The following is a 26,813-nucleotide window of genomic DNA, read 5'->3' on the forward strand; positions in this document are numbered from 1 at the left end:
AGGCTCAACTCGATGTGTACTGTTGACTAAACAGATGCAGACGTGCTAAACTGACTCAATTAAGCTAAATTAAATGTACATTTTTCATTTCATTAAATTAAATATCATTTATATGTTGAAACATCAACCTGGCCATGGTCAACTTTCACAGCAGATGAAAATGAGACATTTGGCTAAATCTGGATTTGTGTGATTGGACATGAGGTACACTATATAGAGCAATGACTGCAATCAAGGACTGAATGGCGCTGGACCAGATCAGGATGGCCATAGCAATCTGAGGACAGGCCACTAGCATGGCTGACTGCCCGATCTGTAATTGCTGAAAGCATCATGGCCAAATGGGCTTCGAAACATACACAAAATATATATCGCAGCGTCAGCAAAAGCAGTCTGCATTCCCAGACACTGTAGTCCTGCCTGCTGTTTTCTAACCTATTTAAAGTCAATTGGCAGCTCTATTCATATCTTATTCAATTAGACATCTGAAAAGATGGCTATAATAATGGAATCCGATCTCATCCTGTAACAAATCTAGGCTGAAACAGCACACACTCACCCTGCTGTGAGTGATGTTGTTAGCTGTGTGTGTGTCTTCCTGTGGGGTAGTGGAGGGTTTTTAGCAGTTTGGGTATGATAGCCTGCTTTGAGATGCTCATAAAGGGAAGTACTTTCATTAAAAAAAAGAAAAAAGCTAATTTTAGAAACTGGTATCAGTGCGAAATGACTTCACGACATAAATAATTCCATTGTATTAAAATATGCATATTATTGCTAATATTTACTGATGATTTACTGTCATTACATATATGTGTATATTTTGATCCAAACGCTAGGGTGACCACATTTCAAATGGACAATGGAGCCAACAGGTTCAGGTTTATATTTTATATGCATTTGCACATCTGTTTCAACGCAATGGGTAGTAGTTGCTAAACGCATTTATTAGAAGAGGTGTCCCCAAACTTTTGGACATGCAGTGTATGGCTCCCTGTCAAATGCAGCTGCTCACCTCCACAATGTCCGAGTTGGTCCTGCTCTCATGTGGCTCGTTGTACTCGGTGTACTTCAGTAAGACCTTGTCCATGTCTGTGCTAGCGTACTGGAAGAGCTTATTGGAGCTGTTGAAGATGATGAGGGCTATCTCACAGTCACACAGCACGCTCAGCTCATAGGCCTTCTTCATCAGGCCAAACTTCCTCTTGGTGAAGGTTACCTAGAAAAAACAGACCACAAATATATACAAATATGAGAAATTATCCATGGCAACCAGATTCCAGCTCAATGTGGCTTCTTCAGTTCTGCACTGGAGCTGCAAGGCTAATGCGGCTAACAAGTAATGGGGCGAATGGTAATGGCACAGGGCCAAAAACCTCAAAAGCAAGTATATTAGAGATTACTTCATAACATAAAGGTGATGGTGCAGATCAGTTACAGTAGAAAATATGAACAGCACATTGTCTAACAAGAGTGAAGATACCACAGGTCTAGCGCCTCTGCTGGCTGGTTGCAGTATGATGTGTAGCCCCGCCCATCCTCATATGTTTCAATGACCAAACAGCCCATTCTCCATTTCCATTATCACCTGCCATTCCAACAGTAAGTTCTCCCTATGCTAATATTGGCCCCAGAAATCAGTTTTTAAACCCTTACTCTGCTATATCGTAAAAAGGCGGGGCTACAAAGGCGGGGATTTAAGTGATTGACAGCCTTGGCTGGAAGAGACCGGTCGTCTGCTGGACCTGCATCACGCCCTTTCTGTTCATTACATGGAGGAGCTGAGTTGTGCAGTTGTCCACTTACTGGACAAACTGGAAATCCAGGGGGAAATCCGTGGTAAGCTCAATGAAGGCGGTCTGAGACACGCTTGGTCTGAAATAGGGGTGCGGGTCTGGCTCCGCCAGTCTGGTTTCTACAGTGCAGACTCTGGTTGCAAATTTGACAACATGGCAGACAGTTTTGGCTTCATTTCTGTACCACAGCGTCCATGCTTTCTATAGTCACTTGCGCTAATTATGCTAATTATGCTAATTACGTTTCCGTTACTTTTTAGCTACATTAGCCTCGCAGGTCCAGTGCAAAAAAAAGCACCAAACATTGGTCTTGGCTGATGAACCACATTTTGGCTGAAGGGCAAATCATTTCATTTCAGACCAAATCGTTGGTTCATCAGTGTTCTAGATAATAGCTGTTCTAGACTCTGCGATTCAGGTTAATGCCTTCATTTCCTGCCTTGGACATAATAAGACCGTAATGGCCTCATTAGGAGAGTCATGCGAACACAGTTCTCTTCTTTTGTTCATGGCAGTGTGACAGAGCCCAGCTGTCAGGGTTGCCAGATCTCGTCATGTTCCCTGCCAATTATCACCCCTCCCAGAGGAACCTCAAACCTTCCACCACTTCGCTGCGGAGCACCAGGGCCGCAGAGAGCTGTGTGCAGCTTAGCTGGGCACGTTATCATGAGCTGAGCAGAACTTCAAATCCACTGTGAAAAGCAGCTACAAATGATTCGTTTAGAAGCGCAAGATCTTGAGAAAATGCCAAAAATGTGACCCGTTAATTCTTCACATTAATAAACACCTAGCGTTGACTTTCCTCTGGCATGGCGTAATATGTTTCATTCATATGAAAATTATGCATTTGCATCAATACAAAGGTTCGTTAGCAACCTACACTATATGTCCAAATGTTTGTGGACACTCCTTCTAATGAATGCATTCAGCTTCTTTAAGCTGCACACACACACACACAACTTGTCTACTCCCTGTAGGGAAGCACTGCCAATAGAATAGGACTCTCTGGAGCAGATAAACATGAAACTATTGGCACCATCCTGCCTAATGCCTAATAAACACTTTTTTTATCTCCTTGATTTCGGAAGAAACAATGAATGAACGAGGAAGCAGGTGTCCCAATACTTCTGTCAATTTAGTGTACATGAAAGGACAATGGCACACAGACAATATATATATATATATATATAAGTAGTATATATGCTATATGCCATGGTCTAGCAGGTGGTATTACCAGTGCAGTTCAGACTATTTTAAACTCCTGTGTTCAGCGTTTCAGAAAACTTCGGTGCTGTTTGACTGAAGCTGTCAGCAGACAGACCGCGCTCTGCTGAGTGGAAGGTTGCAGAGGGATAAACATGTCTGGGTCATTTCCACAGAGAATAACTAGCCCGCAGATATTAGCCCACAACATGTAATAATGCTATTTAGAGGAGAGCGGGTCGCAGTGTAATGTGGGGTAAAATGCAGGTTCAAGTAGAACAAGGTTTTGCTCATCTTCTCATAGTCCCTCAGAAACGTCATCTGAGACTTTTCACAACAATCGGACCCAGCGCCCAGGAAGCAGAGAGGGTTAAGGGCCTTGTTGCTGAGCCTGGGTATCGAACCCACAACCCTGTCATCAATAAACCAGAGCTATTTACCACTTATTAGAGCTGGGTATTGAACCCACAGCCTTGTGATCAAAATTCTAATGCACTAATGGTTGATCCACTACACTGTGAAGAGTGTGTGATTCTAACACCATAGAATTGTACTGAATACAGTCACAAAAAAAAAAATGTGTCACATCGATTTACCAGACTTGGTCTGTCACAGTTACTCGGTCTGTGGGGTAGGTTGTGGGGTTTGCGCTCGCCCTGCTTTCGGGTGGTGCTGGGCGTGTATATGGATTAAGACTTACCACACACTTCTTTTAGCACAGTCAGCCTAGCATTAGGACTGGAGTGTGTATGAAAGTCAGAGCAGGCACAGAGATAGAAATAAACCCTCACCTGCCACTAGCCTGTGTGCAAATGTCAAATTATTGCAATAAAAAGGCCGCAGTGTGTGCTGAGCCCATAATACAGCAAACGAGAACTCTTCCAGACAAGATACGGTTTGTTGTGCTGCTGTGAGAGTTTATATTTAGAGCACAGGCCAGACTGAGCGAATTCCAGCCTAGCTCTGCGGCTTTAGCTTGAGTGATGGCCATCAGGGGTTAGAGAGAGAGGGAGAGAGCAAGAGAGGCTGTATGCTTCCTACACAGACTGGCTCTGCTGGCTAATGAGAGATACAGAGCCCTGGACTCCTCTAATTACTGCAACCACACCACAGGGACAGCAGGTCCAGTGAGGGACGCAGGACAAGCGCTCCAGTGTGTGGCCCGCCGAGGCTCCTCCCTGAGACGCACATACATATACACACACACACAAACACACAGTCTGCCTCACAACCTCATCAACCAACCAGGGCCAAAGGAGTGGTCAGTGGACAAGGAGCTAAGGTTGCATGTTAAAAGTCGCTGTGTGGAAAAACGCAGAGTTTAGATCAGATGAGCTGCTGATTAATCTGTTCAGTAAAATCACTTTATTTTTATGATCAGTTTCTGTAATCAGACGTTCTGGACTGTTTTATAGTGTTTAATATCTTATATATAATATTACCCTTAATCCACCTCTATTCACCAGGGTCCAGGACCAGGATCCAGCGTTTTGAGCTGGGCAGTAATACCAATCTATCGCCAGGCACCACACACACACCCTATGCTCCTCCTATGCTCCACCACTCACCTGATTCAGATCAGTAGGCACACCTGACTATAGTGGAGGTCATCAGCTTTTCAGGCATTTTTAATTTCCAACCAGTGTTGGGAGGGTATCAGTCCCAGTTTCTGTCATGAGACCTTCTGGACTGACAGATTTAGACTTTTCTTAAAATGACTGTTTAATATAAAAGCCTTATAATCCAGTCTGACTCTCCTCTCTGACCAATCAGCTCCCAGCTCCTTTACAACACTGCAGTCAGAAACACAGTAAGGTGTATTACTCAGTAACTATTGGGACTTCTGTACAAACTGGTAGGGCTTTAAGGGGTTTAAGGGGTTAATCAGGCAGTGGCAGCTCAGCGGTTAGAGCTCCAGGCTGTTGATGACAGGGTTGTGTTGGGTTCGATACCCAGGCTCAGCAAGCTGCCACTGTTGGGCCCTCAAGCAAGGCCCATCACCCTCTCTGTTCCCGAGTGCTGGAGTTGGCTGCCCACCACTCTGGGTGTGTGTGTGTGCTTACTGCCCCTAGTTCACTAGTGTGTGTGTGTGTGTGTGTGTGTGTTCACTACCAGTAGAGTGGACTCATCCATGAGTCCAGTTGAACTGCTCTCACCTGTCTGTTCCTTTCGTCTACAATGCGGGTGATCTGGATCTTCTTTCGTCCCATTCTCACCACCTGCTTCTTCCTCTAATACTCAAACGACGGCTTGAGTTCTGTCAGATCTGTTCTGCGAACCTTCTGTCCGCTAGTGCGTCGTCAGAAAATGAGTGTCCTCATCATTTTTCTCTGGATCCAAATCCTGTGAAAAGGTGAAAAACAGAATATGTTGATGAATTATTATATGTTTTTTCCATTTTTGAGTGCAATCACAGTAATTACAAGAAATCCCAATGCTGTTACAACATTAGATGCTAAAACTGACACTGTATCTACACTTTTTGCCAGCATTAATATGATATGGATGGTTCTGTTCAACTTTTTATTTATTTTTAACTTTTTTTTTAACATTGTTTTTTTTTTTTTAATTTGAAACAACATGAAAACATCCATCCATCCATTTATCCACCTTCTCCAGGGTCAAGGGAAAGGATCTGACCTGCAATCGCTGAGTATACCCAATACCCAATCAATCGCAGGGTACCACACACACACACCCATTCACCAATTCACCTTAGCCAAATGATCTAAATCTAAGGTTTGACTAACATCAAAGATTAATGACCCTTTGCCACCTGCGACGATGCTTCCGTACTGATTCACCTGATTCAGATCAGTAGGCACATCTGATTGTAGTGGAGGTCATCAGGTCATCAGCTTTTCAGGCATGTTTTAAATTTCCCCCAGTAGCTAAGACTCGCCCTATCACACGATGCCACCAGTGCTGGGAGGGGTGAAGGCTAGCATGAGCTTCCTCTGAGGTGCAACTGCTACAAATGCAATGTCATTGGACAGCTGAACAGGCTTGGAAGAGAACACTAATTGCCAGTTATGCTACAACATAAACCTTCAAATATTTGCTTCCTCTGCCACTGAATACCTGCGACGTGTATCCAGTGAGAAAGGTGAAGCTTGAGCGTCATTGGGCCTTTCAACAGGACAATTGTCCTAAGCTTACCCCAAAATCCTGGACAGTTCTGGAGTGTTCTGCATAGTCGCCTGACTTGAACCCTACAGAAAATCTTCGGTGGGATTTGAAGAAGGTGGCTGCAGCAGCAAACCCAAGAATATTAGTGAACTGGAGGCCAATGCCGATGAGGAATGGGCTGAGACTCAAGCAGAACAGCTAAAGGGGGGTCTACTAGGTGCTAAAGAGGTTGTCATGAAGGAGTTGAGTAATTCTGAGACTGCAGTTGTCATTGAAAGTGTCACTGTGTGTTGAGTTTGGAGAAAGCACTTGTTCTATTAGTTGTGTTGAGATTGAAACTGCTCTCATTTGATTGGTTTATTGCAAACAGCTGAATGTTTGCTAGTAGCTAATTTCTCGTGTTGGGTTCTCAGCCTACCACGATACACTCTGTCCCACCAAAAACACTCAAAGCTACGTGTAGTGGACCAGCCTCCCAGCTTTACAGTGTATCTAAAGAAGCAAACTTCAGCCACCAAACGCATCTTGGCTGGAGAAACAGTGCAAATTGGATTTCGAAGCGCCGCTTTAAGACGTATGAATGGATCAATTCCAAAAGACTTTCCAAAAAAACAAGCTGAACTTCGTCACCAAGATCCGGTTTGTGCGTGAAAGTCGCCGGGTCTCCCACGCCGTGCGAAAACCAAACCAGGCTTTACAATAGGTCCCTTCAATGAGCATCAGCAAGTTCACCCAACTGTGAGCGGTCCTGTACTTACACAATCAGAGAAGCCGAGCGTCAGGAGAGCCAACAATGCAATATGTCATCTTCTACTCAACCTCATGTAAAAAAAACAAAACTCCAGCAACATCCCACTCACTGGAACTTGTAGACGCTCCATTGTTCCATCGTAATTATTGTTCGGAGGATCAGCAGGGGCTGTTCGAATTTGCTGCGCTCTAAAAATAATTAAAAATGTCAGATGAAAACAGCGGGTTATATTTGGTAGCTTAACACTCGCCGCGTGTTCTTCTTCTTCTCCGGTCAGTTATTTCAGCTGTGGGAAACAATTGTATCTCAGAAAGTAAGGAGAAGAAACAACAGCCTCCGTCTCAGCAGCGTTCACACCTTCCCTCTCATCTCCACAGTTACCACGGCAACACGCTAGATAGCGTTAATGAGGAAAAGCGACTGCGGTTGAAGGAAAAGTTCAGCAAGGTGTGGGGTGTGAGGGTTTTTTTTGGAAGAGAACTGAGATTTAAGATAAAGTAATCAGAGATGCATCTGGGGCTTGGATTTGGCTGTTCAATCTTCAGATCCTGAAGTGGTCTGATCTTCAGATTGAACAGCCAAATCCGATTGATTCTGAGTCGGGTCGATCTATCTGATCGCTGGTGATTGCTGGCTTGTACTAGGAAGGGTTTCGGCTGTCAGATGCATCTTGGAGAGAGGCAGTGGGTTTACACTGCTGTAAGATGGGGCTCAAATGCGTCTCCGCTCACCTCCTGAAGTGGTCAGAGTGATTTGGATTTGGATCTGGTTTAAATGTGGATCTGGTTGTGTTCACACTTGCATTGGCCTTATCCAGATATGGCTTGGCCTTATCCAGATATGATGCTGGTGCTGGAAGTCACCAGGTGTAAACAGATTTAGATTTGTATCCAGTTATGCAGCGTCGCTTTTACTGATTTTTAAATGCTCCGAAATATGATCCCATATGGGACCATTAATCAGGGATCCCATATGGGATCATATTTCTGAGCATTTAAAAATCAGTAAAAGCGACGCTGCATAACTGAGATATAATGAGACCCTGTTTACACCTGGTGACTTCCGGCACCAGCATAAGGATAAGGCCAAGCCATATCAAAGTCTAAGTGCAAGTGTGAACACAACCAGATCCACATTTAAACCAGATCCAAATCCGATCACCTTTCAGACCACTTCAGGAGGTGGTCTGAGATGCATTTGAGCCCCAATGTTATTGCAGTGTAAACCCATCCACCTCTCTCTTCCTAGTGCAACCCAGCGATCACCAGCGATCAGACAGATGAGAGCAAACACACGCCACTAAAACCCTATCAGGATACAATCCAGATTCTCGCCAGGTGTAAACAGGGTCTGAGACTCTGAGTGCGGTCTGCCTGATCGGATCCAAGCGAATCATCAGTTCATTCAAGCTTAACTTGAATTTCTGCCGTTCAGAGAAGAGAACGAGCATCCATTAGCAAAGCTCACACCTCCAGTGCTGCCACGTCCAAAAAAAGAGAGGAACGCATGTGTTTCTCAATCTGTTAATAGGCTCACAAGTGTGTGTGTGTGTGTGTGTGTGTGTGTGTCTTTGTGTTAAACATGATGAAGCACTTTAACTCACGTGACTCACGGAAACACCAGGAGTCAGAGGGTCATCTTCAGCATCCCTGTTTAACCCGCAATCTTCTGGAGGTCCACCTGAGACACATCGACATCAACCATTAGCAAAGAAAGCTGGACGAGCCGCACCCTGGTTAGACCGAAGACTTCGCCCACTCCCTCCAAATATATTCGATGGGTGGTGTCAGAGCTTTGTCTCTTTACTTTATTTGCGCTTGATTTACAAGGCTAATGCTAATGTAGCTAACTTGTTATTTTTATGTCTGATTGGTCTCAATACACCTCGCAGAGTCCGCCCTGCTACAGTGCTACAGGAGCTTATCGCATGTGGGTCTCAAACCCATGACCATGTGATCAATTACAGAATTGGGTTTTAACAGCATGCAGTGCTTGAATGCATTCGTTTGTATATGTACACTGATCAGCCATAACATTAGCACCAAGGGGTGGGACCTACATATCAGGCAGCAGGTGAACAGTCAGTTCTTTAAAGTGATTGAAGCTGTTAAAGCTGTTAAAAAATGGCCAAGCGTAAGAATCACACTTTGACATTTTGACAAGAACCAAACTATGTTGGATAGACGACTGGGTCAGAACATCTCCAGAACATCAGGCAGGTCTTCTGGGGGGTTTCATTAAAGCGTAAGTGCAAGACGCATTTAAACCAGATACAACTCTGATCCCTCAAACCACAGAGCAGAGAGTGTTGAGGGCCCAACAATTGCAGATTATTGGACATGGGTCTCAAACCCATGACCATGCGATCAATGACAGAATTGGGTTTTAACAGCATGCAGTGCTTCAATGTATTCGTATATATATGTTCACCAATCAGCCATAACATTAGTACCACTGACTGATGAAGGGACTAGCATCGATTGTCTTCAGTTCAGTCGGTTCTTAAAGGTCTTAAAACCAGGAAAATCTCCAGAACATCCAGGAACATCTCCAGAACATCAGGCAGGGCTTGTGGGGGGTTTTCTGGTATGCAGTGGTCAGGACCTACCAAAAGTGGTCCCAGAAAAGACTGTAAAAGCAAAATCTGCTCCAGTTCTGAGGAGGAAGGACATTTTCGCATGGTTACGAACAAAACTGATAATCTTGTAACACAAAGCAGAAGAATCAGACCTTCAGATGACGAGCATATTCTCAAGGGCGCGAGCGATTGAGCTGGAAAACACAATGCAGCTCCAACAGGCGTATCAAACGTCCCCTCAGACGAGACCTCCATTCTTATCGTGTCCAATTCATTTGCAGAGCAGCACCGCAGGGTCAATGAGGGGATTACAGCCCTGCTGAACCGAACCATCCCCAGCCTTTAACCAGCCACTGTACCTAGGCGAGTAAACACCAGCGTTCAGCTGACAAACACACTTGTGGGCTCTCTGGGAGGGAAAGTCTACAGTGTGCTTCAGCAAAGTGATGCTCGTGTCCTGAATTAAACACGGTTGACCATGTTTACGTGTAAACTGGCTGTGTGCTCTTTCCAAGCACAACATCCCGGGGATGAGGAATGCTCCCGTGTGAACGAGTGTAACTGCATGGTCTGACTGAAATGCAGAGAATGATCTACAGTATTTTCTTGGGTATCCAGTATACAGCACCTATAAAAAGTATTCATCCCCTTGGACGTTCAGAGCCTTAAGGTGTAGACCAGGTGTAGACCAGGTGTAGACCAGGGCCTCATGAACATGGCTTGTTACTCACGCTGCAGTAACAATGCTGGGGGAAGCCCAGCCTAATGCCGCGATAGCGTTGAAAAAACAGCTGTAGCATTGCTGGGCGAGGCCAACGGCTGGTGTGGTAGTTGGGCTAGGCGTGTGAAGCTGCTGCAGTAGCAATGCTGGGCGAGGCTGATGGACACCATGGTAGCGCCGCGAATGCCACAGTAGCGAAATTGTCTCTTCTAGGCCAGCCTGCTAGGCAATCCAACAAAAATATATGATGTAAGACCTAAATTAACAGGAGTCCAGCCACAAGGCAGGTTGGGGAGTCAGGGATTCATGCTGAAGGCACCATCTGTGCATCCAGGCTTCACCTGTCCAGTGTTGGTGAGCCTGTGCTGAGCCACTGCAGCCTCGGCTTTCTGTTCTTGGCTGAAAGAAGTGGAACTTGATGTAGTCTTCTGCGGTTGTAGCTCATCCACCTTAAGGTTGGACATGTTGAGTTCATTCTTAGAGGCTTTCCGTTCTCTTCAGCTCCAACTAGTCTGGTCATTCTCTATTGACCTCCCTGATTTACAAGGTGTGTGAGGAACCCTAGAGACGGCTAAAAACCCCAGAAGATCAGCAGATCTACTCAACTACTCAAACCCCCATCACCAACAATCATGTCACGCTCAAGGCCGACGAGATCACATTCTTCCCTCATTCTGATGGTAGATGCAAACACATTATCTGAAGCTGCTGAAGGTCAACATCTGAATGAGTGTATGCATTTACGCACAGCTGCCACATGGTTGGCTGATTAGATAATTGCATGAATGAGTAGATGAGCAGTAGTAGTAGTAGTAGTGTTCCTAATAATGTGCTTGGTGAGTGTATAACGGGCTGAAGCAGCCCAGGAAGGTGTATAGAAGGACGCAAACAGATGTTACCAGCTCAGCTCTGATGAAAGCGCATGTTTTTACACAGCCAGAAACTTAATAAGCATGACCGAACACCGAGACGTGACATAACACACCGACTGCGCTGCTGAGGACACGTCTGTCCTCCGCTGGAAATCATACAGTAACTCATTAGAAGGAGTGCGGAGAACACGCTGTGCCCTCTGGTCTGGCACGCTGGTGACTGAGGGCAACATGCTAGGCCTTCGCTGAGCAATTACGCCAGCTGTGAGTTTTCCACAATAAGTGGTGAATGACAAAGCGCCATGCGGAAAGATCAGAAACATCTGGGCTGCGTTTGGGAGGCTGGAGAAATGCAATGCCTTCCTCGCAGTCGTCAAAACACGCGACCATAGTTCTACATTTTCCCAGATAAATAAAACACCTGCTTAGCTAATTATCCTGCTCAACACGCCGCAGTTTAACTACTGCGTAAGTTTTTTATTAGTGTGGCTCAAAGCTCCCTCTCCCCTCTGTGGAAGGTGTCGTTTATCCGGAGTGAAGAGGGTGAGGTCATGAAGAACGCAGTCACGCTGCCCTGCGCCGCTTTATTCTCTTTCAGTGGGTTTTAGTAAAGAGCACCATATGTTACATTTCCACTCAAACCCATCTCTCTCTCTCTCTCTCTCTCTCTCTCTTTTCTGCTCTTCGTCTCATCCCCTTTTCTCCCTCTTTTGTTCTCTAACTCTCTCTCGTCCTCTTTACTTTTGTTTCTGCAGTTTATCTCTCCTTCTATCTCTATCTCTTTCTTTTATCCACTCGCTCCTTATTTATCTGCTTATTTCTTTCTCATACTCTCTCATCTCTTTCTTTATCTCTCTCCTTCTATCTCATGATCTATCTCTCTTCCCCTTCTGTCTCATTCACTATCTCCTTACTTCTCACTTCTTCTATCTCATGATCTATCACTCTTTCTCTTCTGTCTTATTCTGTATCTCCTTATTTCTTTCTCATTCTCTATCTCTTTCTATCTCATTCTCTATCTTTCTCCTTCTATCTCATGATCTATCTCTCTTTTCCTTCTGTCTCATTCTATATCTCCTTATTTCTCTTTCTCATTCTCTATCTCTCTCCTTCTCTCATGATCTACCTTTCTTTTTCTTCTATCTCAGTCTCTTTCTCTTTATTTCTCACTTCTTCTATCTCACAATATCTCTCTTTCTCTTCTGTCTCATTCTCTATCTCCTTATTTCTCACTTCTTCTATCTCATGATCTATCTCTCTTCCCCTTGTGTCTCATCCTCTATCTCTTTTTATCTCATTCTCTCTCTCTCTCTCATTCTATCTCATGATCTACCTCTCTTTCTCTTCTATCTCATTCTCTCTCTCCTTTTTTCTCTTTCTTATTCTCTCATTCTCTACCTCTCTCCTTTCTCTTTTGCTGTCTATCTCATTCTTTACTTTCCTTTTTCTCCTTCTTTCTCAATCCCTCTGCTTCTTTCTGCCTCATTATCCTTCTTTCTCTCTTCCTACCATCTAATTCTTTCTCTCTCTTTCTCCTTTCTCTGCTTTGGTGTCTATCCTTTTTGCTGCCTGTCTCTTTCACTTTCTCATTCTCCTTAATTTTCCCTCTCTCTCTCATTCTCTCTCTCTCTCTCGCTTGCTCTCATCAACACTCTTCTCTCTTCTGCTTTCTCTCTTTTGCTCACTAGCTCTCTCACACTCCCTCCTTTCCTCCCTCCCCATTTTCACTTCTCGCTTTCCTTTTCTCCTCTTTCACCCCCCCTCTCTCTCTCCATCTCTTTCCCTTTCTCCCACTCTGATATTCCTCTCTCGATCATCTAATCCATCACTGAATTGTGTATTTGTGCTGCGAGCATTCTGACCAATCACAGACGTTCATGTGGCTGTTATGAAGAATCAAGCCATTCACCCGATCCTACAAATAATTCTGATCAATAACAAATGTCGGCCAAACGCCGTTCCTTCATTTCAGCGGGGGGTGGGGGGGGTGTTTGCAGCATATTGGCGAGATTATCACAGTACAGTTACAGTACGCAGGGCTAAAACACACCACAGCCCGGCTGCTCTACCAGATCTGAGAAGCTGTCCCTACACCGTGAGGCATCTGCTGCTGCAGAGAATCGTTTGATCCACTAAATCTAATTATATCGTTTTCCTCGGATTGGTGTTTGATTCTCGTTGAGATTCAGGTCTTCCTTTTTATGTTAGGGCTGGATACACAGTGCTGTAGCCCCCCTGCTGGGAGGTGGGCTGTGAGGCCTGCTCCAGGCTCCTCACTCTCTCGGCATCAGCTGAAAAGCTTCCTCTGAGAGCTCTACATGCTGTTCAAAGCGCTGATTTCAGAGAAAAGAATAGAAATGAGTACATCTGTGAGCCCACAGCTGGGTGAGGGGAAGGTCACGTATCAGACATGCAGTGTCACGACCAAGTAACAGCTACTCAGTACACCATACAATACAGTGATAACACTTATAACAGTAATATTATCATCCTGTTATCTTATATATTATATAATTATACTATAAGTATTACTGTCATTTTCAAGCTTGTGTTATCACATAACTGATACCTTTGCTAGTTTTAATCTTATATGTATTTTTATATGTTTATTTGTAGGATAGTAAAGTAATAGAAAACAGAAGAGAGTTGTGTTGTTATTTAATAAAAATAAATAAATAAATAAATAAATGAATAAAAACACGACCTCGAGTGTGTTACTGTTTTTATACATCAGTTCGGGAAATAAATAAAGTAAGAAATTAATAAATTAAAATGTAAACGTAGGACGTCATATGTTTTAATGTTAGCCTTTTCCTTCCTTAACCAGCAGCTGCTTTATTGCGGTACTACGGTCAGGGGGTCAACTGCAAATGCCAAACTGCACAGAACTAGTTAAAAGGGCATAAAGCTGAATTTCAAAATTTTGATCTGTAGCCACTCGCTAAACCAGCCTTTACCTAACAAGCTCAGCTACAGCTCCATCGAGTCATTTTGGAAAATATTTGCAAATCAGAAATGGCCTAAAAGCAGTGACTTGTCCCAAACAAGAAACAAATGCTAGAACAGGGCTGTCAAAAGGGGTGTTACTAAGCACTGACCGTGCAGGGTACCCATATTTTTGCTTTGGGCCCTTTACTGCAGCAGAAGCTGGAAATAAAAAAGTAATATCACTTCTAATATTATAGAAATGTGTCTTTAATTTGGTGTGTTTTGTAAATCAGGGCATCTTGTACTTACGTAGCTATTTACAGTAACGGAAATTCTAACCTGGGGTGCCCAAACTTTTGCATGCGACTATATTTTATTGTGTATTAGTGAAGAATGCATTCTTAAAAGTAAAAGTGCAGCATGAATATATGAGCAATGCCATAGAAGAGCCATCTGTTGGTTCCATAAAGAACCTTTATGTTTGTGTAAAGAACCTTATAAAGATCAAAGGGTTAAGTGGATGTAAAGGTTCTTTATACATTTAAAAGTATCTGGTTCTTTAAAGGAATGGTTCTTTAAATGGTTCTTCTATGGCATCGCTCAAAGAACCCTTTGTAGCACCTTTATTTTTAAGAGTGTGGATTTTAACACCCCTCTGGATGTAATAAGACGTTCCACTGCAGTTTTACAGGGAAGCTCTAGCAGGGAGCTCTATTGAGTCATTATTTATGGAAGTGGCTTCCAGACTGTGGTTTTTTCGAAACACTGGTGGGCCGCACTGTCGGGGTGAGTGGGCTGCATCAATCCATATATTACCCCCCCCCCCAAAAGCAAAGCTAAATGCAGCACGGTTCACATATGAAGCTATAACCACTTCCAGGCTGTTTCTGCAGCGCCGACGCTCGCAAAGAGCTGCTGTGTTGTCAGTGAGGCTTTTTTTTAATAACCAGCCTCGCACATTCACTAGAAGTGTAGAGGCTGAGAACAGCATGAACGGCATCAATAGATTAAAGCTTCAAGTCTATTTTTTGCCGCTTGCTATGAGCTAGGCATAAGTGTCACTAGGCATAAGTGCAAAATACTCAACGTATGTCCTCCTGTGCTGTTCAGCCACATGAGTGCTTCAACCTGTGTGGTCAGAAGATGGAAAAGGTTAAGGCATACTAAGCTAAAAAATGCAGGCCAGGATTCGGTCGTTTAACATTGTCAGTGGCAAAAAGGCTGGCCGAGCAGCAGCGTTAGAGCTCGATGAAAACGACGCTAAAGCGCTAAAACACAAAAACGGGAAAGAGCTGCCGTGTACAAACAGATTCAGCAGGAATTCACAGCTCGTCAGAGTCGCCTTTTTACAGGTACTGAGCCAAATTCTGCCTCCAGCCCAGAATCGGACTCCCTTCCAGCACACAAGCGTCACACAGTGGAAAGAGCTCAACAGACGACCCTGGTATTCCTTTCATTTATGTTTAGAAATAAGGGTTAACCTACAGCTGCAGTAGATACAGCCACCAAAGGGGGCAGCATAACACCGGCTCTTTTTCTTTCTCTATAGCGTAACGGGTGCTGATAGCCTGCCTCAACTTCCTGGAATTGGTCTGAAAGTTTGAGTCAGTGTTTCTTTCACTGTGTTCGAAAGTTTCAGTGTTTTAACTTCAAACGAACCAAACCAAACTTCTTCTTTAGGTCCGAGACCACCTCTTTTGGTTGGACCGTGGTTTTGCGGTAGCTTTCACACCTGCTACTTTGATTCGGACCAAACTGAAAAGTCTGAAAAGTGAAAAGTCAGAAGGTCCAGACCAAGCAAGGTAGATGTGAAAGCACCCTCAAGAGTGACACTGAGGAAAAGCTTCTGGACTGGCTAACGTTTGGCTACTCCAAAGCGTCCGATTCTGCCAATGCTTTTCAATGGAGGTACACTGATCAGCCATAACATCAAATATTGGGTAGGTCCCCCTCATGCCACCTAAACAACTCTGAGCTGCTGAGACATGGACTCCACAAGGCCTCTGAAGATCCTTTAAGTCCTGTTGTTGTAAGGTGGAGGCTCCACAAGCATCAATGAGCCTTGGGTGCCCATGACGCCCCTGTTGCTGGGTTCACTGGTTGCCCTTCCTTTCAGCACCTAATTTGGTCGGGCCGTGGTTCGTGGCACCTTTCACACCTGCCATTTTGGTTCGGACCAAACTTAAAAAAAAAAAAAAAAGTCAGAAGGACCCTCAAAAGAACCCTAGGAGTGTCTCGTTACATCCCTATCTGAGTAACGATGAGTAAAAGGTTCTGCTACTGTTAAATTCCAGTACAGGAGCAGTAAAAGCATGAAGCCCAATCGCAGGAGCATGATCTAGGCAGCGAGTCTACTGAATGTTTAATCTCGCTCATTAATGTTCCAACAGGCCACGTCAACTACATTTTGTCGTGATAACTACTGCTACATGAAATGCATCATCACGGCTCCATTGGGCCCCTTAATCGTCCAACACCACTAATGAAAGCTGATGGCTACGCTTCCATTTGGCAAAAAGCTTCACCACATGCCTAAAGGGTTATGGACACATGTTCATCCAGCGTTCCTTCTGAAATCAGGGATATTCTCAGGGAGTTTGAGGCTCTTGGCTGCAGTAGCATTCTCTACTTATCTGAGAGGGCTTTACAGTAGACGTTGGAACATTGCTAGGAAGGGTCCGATTGCTTTCAGCCATGAGGCCATTAGTAAGGATGATTGGCTGGAGCTCTGCCGGTCCAGGGAATGCAGTTTCTAGCCAATGCTTGACATTGAGTATGATGATCTTAGGCTGACGTGTGGCTACTCCTAACACTGATCAGCCATATCATTAAAACCACTTAATATTGTGTAGGTCCCCCTCATGCCACCTAAACCGTCAAGGGATGGACCCCCACAAGACCTCTGAAGGCATCCTGTGGTAGCTGCACCACAGACATCAGCAGCAGCTCCTTTAAGAAGTGCTGTAAGGTGTGAGGTGGAGCCTCCACAAGCATCAACGAGCACTGGGTGCCCGTGACCCTGTCGCAAGGTAAAAAGGGGTCCACCGGTTGTCCACCCCTAATGTTTTGAAGGCGTTCTGACCCAGCTGTCTAGCCCTTGACTGTTCACTTGCTGCCTAATATGAAGATCTGCCCCTTGACAGGAGAAACTGGCACCTGTATGTGATCTAAATCTGTAACCTGCCCGGCCAAGTAAGGTGGCACTGTTGTTGACCATACGGTGCACTGCTGACCTTCCGAGGTCAAAGTTGCCAGCAAAGGCCTTTAAGAGAGAGAGAAGAGGATTGGTCTGAGGAAGAGGATTAGCAAAAGACTCTGGCAGCGACAATTAGATCAGGATCCCTCTGACTGATCCACACTCTTCGCAAGGTCAAAAAAGAGACGGTTCGGTGGACGAAACTGAGGAGATACTGAAGTGGAGAGAAAGGGAAATTCTTGCAGAACACAATCCACTTTACAGATAAATGTGCTTTGGCAGAGAACTCCACATTTCCCGTGTTTGTCAGGCGGACACGTCTGGAGGCAGGAGCTGGGGTTTTCCAGAGAAATTTGCAGGAGTAGATCATCTCTCTTGCAGTTTGGAACCACGGCCAAGGGAACGGAGCGCATTAGCGTCCAAGATTTAAATGAACGTTAAGCCGTGCAGTGCAGTGACACTCGCCTGGGGGGATTTTAATGCATGTTGGCGACTTAATAATTGATTAAAAATAGGGACTAAAATTACTTTTTCATTAGCGCAGTTTCGCCGGAGCTAGACGTTGCCTTATAAGATCATGTAGAATGAGCTCTCCACAGCCTTACCTTATCCACTGGACGGAAAAGTACAGACCGAAAGCACTCCCTGATCAGCTTGCACCACACAGCATCAAGCAGACAACCTGGCGAAACAAACAAAAAACAAAAAGAAATTAAACATATTGTAAAAAAAGATTATTTCCCATTATTTTTCAATTAAAAGCTTACTGATTAAAGTTGTGTACAGGTACCACACACACCCAGCCCTTATATACAAAAGCAAGCTGCAAAATGAGCAGATTTCAATCTGCTGTTTTTATGACATCACAAAAGTGAACACTGCAAGAATCCTTTTTCATGTTTTGATATAATGTGAATCTGGCAGTCGTCCTTTACATTGTGGCAGAATTTCATGATGAATGGACCAATAGAAATGCTCCAAATGACCATTTGCTCTGTTTGCTATATCTACTGCTCTTCAGCTCCACCTATTCAGGCCAAAGTCTTTGGGAGAGATTCAGCCTGGGCTGCTTTATAAGCCAGCCAATCAGAACCCTTCCATGTGTTATCAGTGTAACAGCACAGTCATTCGTAAATATCCCAATACAAAGTTTGGGCTGGGCAAAATTCATTGCAAATGAATTAGTTGCAAATTCAGAAATTCAAAACATACAGAACCCCTAACCGAATAAATATTGCTCATATCAGGAATATATAATTTTTTTTTAAACCCCTTAGCAACATACTACCACCTGTAGTTATGTGACTCCACCCCATCCAGCCTGCCACATAGAAGCAACATAGAGAACTCAAAAGCCAAGTCAATCGAGCAACCTGAGCAGCTTCTCTCAAAGAAAAACGCTGAGTCTGTCGCTCATTAAAATAATCGTTCATTAAAATAATCGTTCATTAAAATAATCATTAATTAAAATCGTCGCTCATTAAAATAATCGTTCATTAAAATAATCATTAATTAAAATCGTCGCTCATTAAAATAATCTTTCATTAAAATAACTGTTCATTAAAACAATCATTAATTAAAATCATCATTCATTAAAATAATCGTTCATTAAAATCGTCGCTTATTAAAATAATCGTTCATTAAAATAATCGTTCATTAAAATCGTCGCTCATTAAAATAATTGTTCATTAAAATAATCATTTATTAAAATAACCGTTCATTAAAATCATCGTTCATTAAAATAATTGTTCATTACAATAATCTTTCATTAAAATAATTGTTTATTAAAATAACCGTTCATTAAAATCATCGTTCATTAAAATAATTGTTCATTAAAATCATCGTTCATTAAAATAATCTTTCATTAAAACAATCATTAATTAAAATCATCGTTCATTAAAATAATCGTTCATTAAAATCATAATCAAGATCAAATGTTCAATTAACCGTGACATTAATTTGAGGTTTTATCACCCAGAACTACTTTAAATATTCTGAAAAGAAGAAATTTAAAAGCAGGAAAATTAGATTTGTCGATCATCCCTATTCAGTTCATTCCCTAAACAGTTGGTGACAGATGTTATCTGGCAGATCTAAGGTACGTCCATCTTCCAAATTTCTTATTTTCAATCAAAACATGTAGTTTAACCCCCCCCCCCAAAATAAAAGCACTGAGTTTCTCTAAGCACATGAGAAAATACCTGAGGCCACTCCAGTTTAGACTGCTTTCATGCTCTTGAAGTTGTGTGAGGCGCTGGCCAGGCGGTGCCCACTAGTAATAAAGTGTAAAGCGGTCTGCAGGCCTCTGCCAGGGCACAGGGCCAAACCCTCCATCTCTCTGGTTTGGACGCCGGCGCTGAATCTTAACAGTAAGGTCAGTAAAGCACACTCGTGTTGCCGTCCAGATCTAACACACAGTTTGATTTGGCACGGACGCAGGTTTCTATTTACACTCCACAAAAGCCGGCTTCATGCGCCTACAGGAAGGCAGATTGAGGAGCTAATATTTGGAGACAATTTTATTTGATTTCTGTATTTATTGAGTGTAATTTCTGACTCGCGGGAAACCTATTTAGCATCAAACGTGCGGCCTGGTGGTCAGACAGGAGGCAGCCAGAGGTTTTTGGTTTTGGAGCTGGAGAGGTGGGATGAGAATAGCGGGAGACCCCACAGGGATAGGCTTTCAGCTCGGAGCTGAATGCGCTCCAGGAGCCACAGCTCGGGTAGAAGTGAGGGCAGAGCGGATCCGGTCATATGACAGAACCGCTCGGAGAAACTTGGGTTTGGCGACCAGCTACGTTCAATCTCTGATTCCCGCTTATACTTAGTGAACTTTGTGGACAAAAGTATTGGGACACCTGCTCATCCATGGCTTCTTCTGAAATCAAGGGTATTAAAAAGTGTGGGATTTACTGTCTCTACTGTCCAGGAAAAGCTTTCTACTAGATTTTGGAGGATTTTATTGCATCTACCAAAAGTGCTCCAAGAAATGACAACCGGGGAACCGGTGACAGAGTCACGGGCCCCTAAGACCCTAAGTGATGCGATCCAGGGAGGCCCCACCTCACAACTTACAGGACTTAAAGGATCTAGTGCTGCTAACAACCTTCCGAAGTCTTAAGGAGTCCTTCCTAAGGAGTGTCGGGACAAGGGGGACATACTCAAAATTAGGCAGGTGGTCCTAATGTTAAAGCTAAGCGTTTTATATATATATATATATATATATATATATATATAGAGAGAGAGAGAGAGAGAAGTTAAATATGTCATAAAGCATAAAATTATTAATATACTGGATAATGTGCTTAAAATCTATACTACGGCAAATGGATAACACACACACACAACATAAAAAAAAAAAAAAAAAAATATATATATATATATATATATATATATATATATATATATATATATATATATAATGGGCATAAATTATATATGGGTCAATACTTACTCTATAGGGTACTGAGTAATATGCTGGCTAATATGTATGGCTAAATACAAATACAGCCCATGTCTAATGACCTGCTGCTGCTGTGTAGAGTAACAGTAAACAGTACTACAGCCTGTGACTTTAAAGATTAGGGTGCTGTTAAAGATCATATTCCCACACCATCTAAAGCTTAACTTAACAGAACAGCAAGAACTGATTCACGGGTTCTGCAGAAAGAATAAGCGCATTAAGAATCACAGGACTGAGGAGGAATTCTAGACAGATGGTGAAACCACTGAGCATACTGACCACGCATACCAGTCAACAGAGTGCAGGAACTACTGTACGCAGTAAACACTGATGTTTACAGGGTGAATATATATATATATATATATATCAGAAAGTGATTCCTCAAAGCCAACAGTGGGACAAAAAAACAACAACAGTGACAGAGAGTTTGAAGTCTTACCAGGCAAAGAAAGTGAGCAGAGGTGTCCTTCAGATTAGAGCGAAAGTGCTGAGCTCCAAATCTCTTCAGGCTTGAGAGAGAAGTAGGCTAGTTAGGCTCCTTTTGCCCCTCCTGAAACAAATCTTGAGGAGAATGAAGAGCGAGAGAGGGGATGAGAGAGAGAGAGAGAGAAATCACATTTCAAGGACGTGACATTGGTCTTCTCGAATGGGCTTGAATTACCATCCACTCTCCCCTTGTCTCCTTGCTCTGCCGTATCACCACAAGGTAAAGGAGAAATAAGGGCCGTGGCCTCAAACCAAGGCATTAACAGCCCATGACTGCTTTCTTCACCAAAATGCAACACACTGATTGAATGAGTGCAGGTTAATGCACGTCACTTACTGCCCTCGTCCCAAAGCACCTCGGCCTATAGTGAAGGAGTGTACGTACATCTGAGCCAAGCGTAATAGTACAGTAATACACTTAGGTCAAATGTGCTGCCTCATGATTTACCATATGCACAGTGATGCGTGTAATTTGACAAAGCAGGCTTCACTCAGTCTAATCAAATTGTCCACGTCTCCAAATCTGGAGCAGACGGCGTTAGTTTGTGCCCTAATTCAATAGGCCGCCCACTATTAACCTCAGAGAGGACCAGAAATAGCCGGAGAACGCGTGCCTGCTATTTTCAAACCATACGGCTATTAAAAAAAAAGACCCCGTTCTTAAACAGCTGGTACTATTTTTAGTTCTGGTGGAGCCAGATATAACCGCTTCTTTAATGGGCCCCAGAACGTGTAGAAGCACTGTCCTGTGACGAGGTTAGAGGCTTGGACTTAACTGACCAGTACTGTGACGGACCATTCCTACAGCCAGTCATTCAGACCTGTGGGAAAACAAACCCAGAGCGACCGACAGGTCATGATGAATATATCCAGAAGCAGAGGGCGTCTTACACTCGCACAAAGTAATCATTCATAACAAGCTCAATTAGGAGTGGGACATATGGAGGAGTGGGATTTTACTATTCCGCGATAAGTAAGGATGCACAGATATGGAATCCGAGGGCCGAGATTGGCACGGGATAGTCTTCCTGATGCTGAATCCAACATGTACATTCATGAGAAGTAGGAATTGGGTCTAAATCTACCTGGATCATCATTACAGTGAATAAGATTTAATTATGTAGGGTTAGAAATTTGGACAAATGAATCAAATGCATTAATTTTGGCACTTAAATTTGTCTGGAAGAGTAAAATATTGACTTCAGATTTCGATTAACTTTGATGCCAAATCCCTATATCATTCCTTTTTTTTAATAACAATTATCTCCCTTTTCCGATATACTGTACCTAATGCTACAACGGCTAATGAAAGGGTTAATGCTAAAGACTAATATACTTAAAAACACATTACAGTATAAAAACAAATAATAATACTAATAACATCAATGATAAAGTTACTAATATATTGTTTATATACTGTATATACAGTGGTATACACAGTCAAAATAAAAACAAATATTTATACAGTATATATATTAATATATTGTACATAAAATGATACATGCAATTATAAATGATAAAATGACTACTATATACACTCAATGTATTATCTATACTCAATTTATAATCATATGTATGATATACATTATACAAAATTGTATATATAATGTATATATAATATAATATACTCAAATATACAATACAATATATGTGGTAATAAATGCAAACACCTAATACTAACTAACACCTATTACACTTGAAATATAGGCTATTAAGGTATATAATGGTTATGATCATAAAGTTAACACCTATGCCTAATATATTTAAAATATCCTACTTATAAGGTAATAAGTGATTCAATAGCTAATAATTGTAGCTTACACAGTAAAAATACAAATACAGTTTTTTATTTTATTGTACAGTTCAGTTAAAAACATCATAAAATAATGTCCAATAATGGTGAAGTCTAAATATTCCAGTATATTTTATTAATTATCGCCCAAAACTGACAGGATTTCAATATAATCAAGCAGCCCTAAGGATAATCCCTGTGCTATTTGGGACAGTTCTCAGTAAATTAAACAGCTTAAATAAGCAATAATAATAATAATAATAATAATAATAATAATAATGATGATGATGATGATGATAATAATAATAATAATAATAATAATAAAAAGAGAATACATTCATTCTCTTACTGTTCTTCAGATTTTTACTGAATTAATCTGGGTGTATCGTAAAGTCATAAAGTGGGAAAGTATCGTGATACAGACTAGTATAGGCTAGTATTGCCCACCCCTATAAACTCAGCTCAATGTAGTCATTCATTAAACAGCCCTAAAACAAAGAGTGCACTTAGCAATACACTAAATTAATGTTAGAAACATTAAAAAATGTGTTTAAACGATGGAATAATAATAATAATAATAATAATAATAATAATAATAATAATAATAATAAAGTGGACGAGGTATTCACAGCCCCCAGCCCTCAGCCCTCAGCCCCCAGCCCCCAGCCCCCAGCCCTCAGCCCCCAGCCCTCAGCCCCCAGCCCTCAGCCCCCAGCCCAGCGCCCCGCTTCAGCAGCGCGTTTCTGATGAACCCCGTGGAAATCACTCGGCTTACGGGCTCACTGAACACGCTAAACTACAGCGATTAAATCTAAAATACAACCTCAATTATAAAACACACGACTACAGACCCAGAAATCAGACCTCCACCGAACAGCCGTTATCAAATCCCCCCGAACTAGCAAGTAAGTTATCGCTACATCCTGTAGTTATCAGCCCCGTCCCTCCGTCCCTCCCTCCGTCCGTCCGTCCGCCTCAACCCCTTCCCCTCTAACTTACCCTCTTCAGAGAGAAAATGACCCCACTCGGCGACTAAAATCGAAATATGAGGCGGAAATATCCCCTGTCAGCCTTCACTCGCCGTCCTCTCCTGGTTAAATGTTGTGCGGTGAAGAAATAATCCCCAGGCAGAAGCTCCAGCCCCGCGACTCCTCCCTCACAGCCGAGCTAAGTCACATTAGGGGCGGACACAGGCTGGGAGGGAGTCCCGTTAACCTGCGGTTCTCGGTCACCCTTCCTGGAGGATACACACACATACACACACACACACACATACACTGTATTTTAGTCGTTTTTCCTGCTCTTACACACAGAATTGAATCTATTAACGCATTCATGAGCCCTTAATGGTGTTAAAATAGGTGTATTATGTGAAACTACATCCCAGCTCTAACTGCTGGGATGTAGAGGTCATTACTTCATGACCTACAGTAGACACCGATGCCCCCCAGTGCTGCTAGCATTTCAGCATATGAACAAAAGATGGCAACAACAGATATTTTACCATTTCTAATTTCCTCATAAATCCAATAATACCTCCACACACTTCGTCTGTTTGTGCAGAAGTACACGTTTCAAGTGCACTTTATTAGGAACACCATTATAGTTTGGGTTTGGGCCTCAATTCTTCATGGAATGGATTCGTTTCCCCAAAGATGTTGGAAACGTAGGGAAACGTTCCTATGCAGTTCTGGCCCATGTTGAAATGATTGCAGCAGGCGATTCACTCAGATCTTTCAAGAGCACTTTCACGCTCGGCCTCTCCCGTTCCACCACATCCCAAAGGTGTTCAGCTGGATTCAGATCCAGTGACTGGGAAGGTTACCGAGGAACTCCTTGAGAAGCCGGGGAGAAGAAACGGCACGTTCATTACGACATGGTGCATTGCCATGCTGAAGTAGTCATTAGAAGATGCGATGGATAAAGCGTGGTGATGAAGGGATGCACATGGCAGTAATGATACTCAGCAGGCTGTGGTGTTGATTGATTGATTGGTGTTGATTGATTGATTGGTGTTGATTGATTGGTGTTGATTGATTGGTGTTGATCGGCCAAGAAAACCTTTCTCACACCATTACACCACCACCACCACCACCACCTCCAGCAACAGATAACACCACTACCTGCCAGTGAGCTATTACACCCTGTGGGAGGCTGGGGTTCGATTCCCGGCCTGGGTGACTGTGCTGGGCTACACCAATGAGAGTCCTTGGGCAAGACTCCTAACACAGCATTGGTCCACCTCTGTAATACGAGTCACCTTGTAAGTCGCTCTGGATAAGAGCGTCAGCTTAATGCTGTAAATGTAAAGGACGCCCACACGATAGAGTAACGATCATTTCGCTCGTCTGTACATCACATCATAATACATGACAATAAAGAACCTCGGTTCTAGATTCAGTAGAATTACCCAAATATTACAGAAAGCCAGCTGAGGGTATTGGGTATTGGTATTGAGTTTGTTCCACTGTAATAAGATCCCTGTTCATGGCCTATTCATTTGTGTTAATATGTCATTTAGTGGCAATAACAGTCATGTTTATTAGCATTTCAGGCCAAAGATCTACAGTCGGTTAAAGCCTTTTTTTGCTTGCTTTCTCTCTCTCACACACACACACACACACACACACACACACACACACACACACACACACACACACACACACACACACACACACACACCAGCTCCTTTTCTCTCAGAGGTGTTTTTCCACATGAAGAGCGTGAAAGACAAAAAGTTGGGAGAGGCGTCTGTTTTCCATCAGCAGGCCTCCTCGCACCAAATACATGCCTTCGAAGATAATATCTGAATTTGTGACTAACATCTATGACTAACACAGTTCATAGATGATCTCAGCCAGAGAGATAACTATTGTTAAACAGCACTGATCTGAATCTGCTTCCCTTTTGTTGAAGATATCTCTGAACAGGCGTTAACATACTGATTAAATGCAGGGTTCAACCCATTCCCGCCATTCCAAAAGCACAAAACAGCTCAATATAACGAGAAAGGATCCTAAAATGATCAGAGCATTTCACAGAATAATGAAAAACAATGTCACAATAGTGCCTCAGTAAAATAGAGCTCAAAATAATGACAGTATCTCTAAATAATGAGATATTTCAAAGTAATGAGATAGTATTTCAAAATAATGATTTACTATATCAAATTAATGACTTAGTATTTCACAAATGTATTATTTCAAAATAATGAGATAGCATCTCAAAGTTATGAATTATTATTTAAAAAAAGAGATATTATTTCCAAATAATGAGATAGTATATCAAAATAATAACTTAGTATCTCAAAATAAAGATTTAGTTTATATAGTATCAAATAATAATTTATATCAAAATAATGGCTTAGTATTTCCAAATAATGAGATAGTATTTCAAAACGATGACTTAGTATCTCAAAATAAAGATTTACTATATCAAAATAATGATTTACTATATCAAAATAATGACTTAGTATTTCACAAATTAACTATTTCAATATGAGATAGTATCTCAAAATTATGATTTAGTATTTCAAAATAATGAGATATGTCCAAATAATGAGATAGTATATCAAAATAATGACTTAGTATCTCAAAAATAATGACAAAATAATGGCCTCACAGTGATGAATTAGCATTTTACAAAAATAAAATATTTAGGCATTAGAATTGTTGTTGTACTTTGCCTTTCTTACAAGGTGGAAAGCAGAAGTAACACTGCAGAGCGTACAGTTTCCAAACCTTGTACCTCCACATTTGCTGTAACATAACGTGAATTGTGATTGTTTCACATCGACTTCCATTAGAGGTTAAGAAGTTTTTTTTTCCTGCTCCTGTAAAGTTACCATGTTAGAGACTGAGCATTGTCAATAATTTCAACAAACCCAGCCTTGTGATATTAA

At 42.4% G+C, this 26,813-nt stretch overlaps 1 protein-coding gene across 4 annotated transcripts in view; it reads right to left on the reverse strand.

Annotated features, from left to right (window-relative positions):
* mef2ab (myocyte enhancer factor 2ab) overlaps nt 1-24,087 on the reverse strand; it is a 33,355-nt gene extending 9,268 nt beyond the window's left edge. The window contains exons 1-6 of one of the 4 annotated variants that reach the window (XM_072660367.1): nt 23,912-24,087; nt 21,074-21,195; nt 17,777-17,853; nt 8,480-8,556; nt 5,153-5,339; nt 1,013-1,216 (exon numbers count right to left, since the gene is read on the reverse strand). In XM_072660367.1, the coding sequence (XP_072516468.1) occupies nt 1,013-1,216; nt 5,153-5,206 (258 nt within the window). In that variant the 5' untranslated portion in view covers nt 5,207-5,339; nt 8,480-8,556; nt 17,777-17,853; nt 21,074-21,195; nt 23,912-24,087. Of the gene's footprint in view, nt 1-1,012; nt 1,217-5,152; nt 5,340-6,985; nt 7,179-8,479; nt 8,557-17,776; nt 17,854-21,073; nt 21,196-23,911 lie in introns of those variants that run through there. The other 3 variants (XM_072660370.1, XM_072660368.1, XM_072660369.1) reach the window with 3 other exon arrangements.
* Between the last annotated feature and the right edge of the window lie 2,726 nt (nt 24,088-26,813).

The sequence above is a fragment of the Salminus brasiliensis genome, chromosome 17 (genome assembly GCF_030463535.1).
Source record: "Salminus brasiliensis chromosome 17, fSalBra1.hap2, whole genome shotgun sequence".
Taxonomy (NCBI): domain Eukaryota; kingdom Metazoa; phylum Chordata; class Actinopteri; order Characiformes; family Bryconidae; genus Salminus; species Salminus brasiliensis.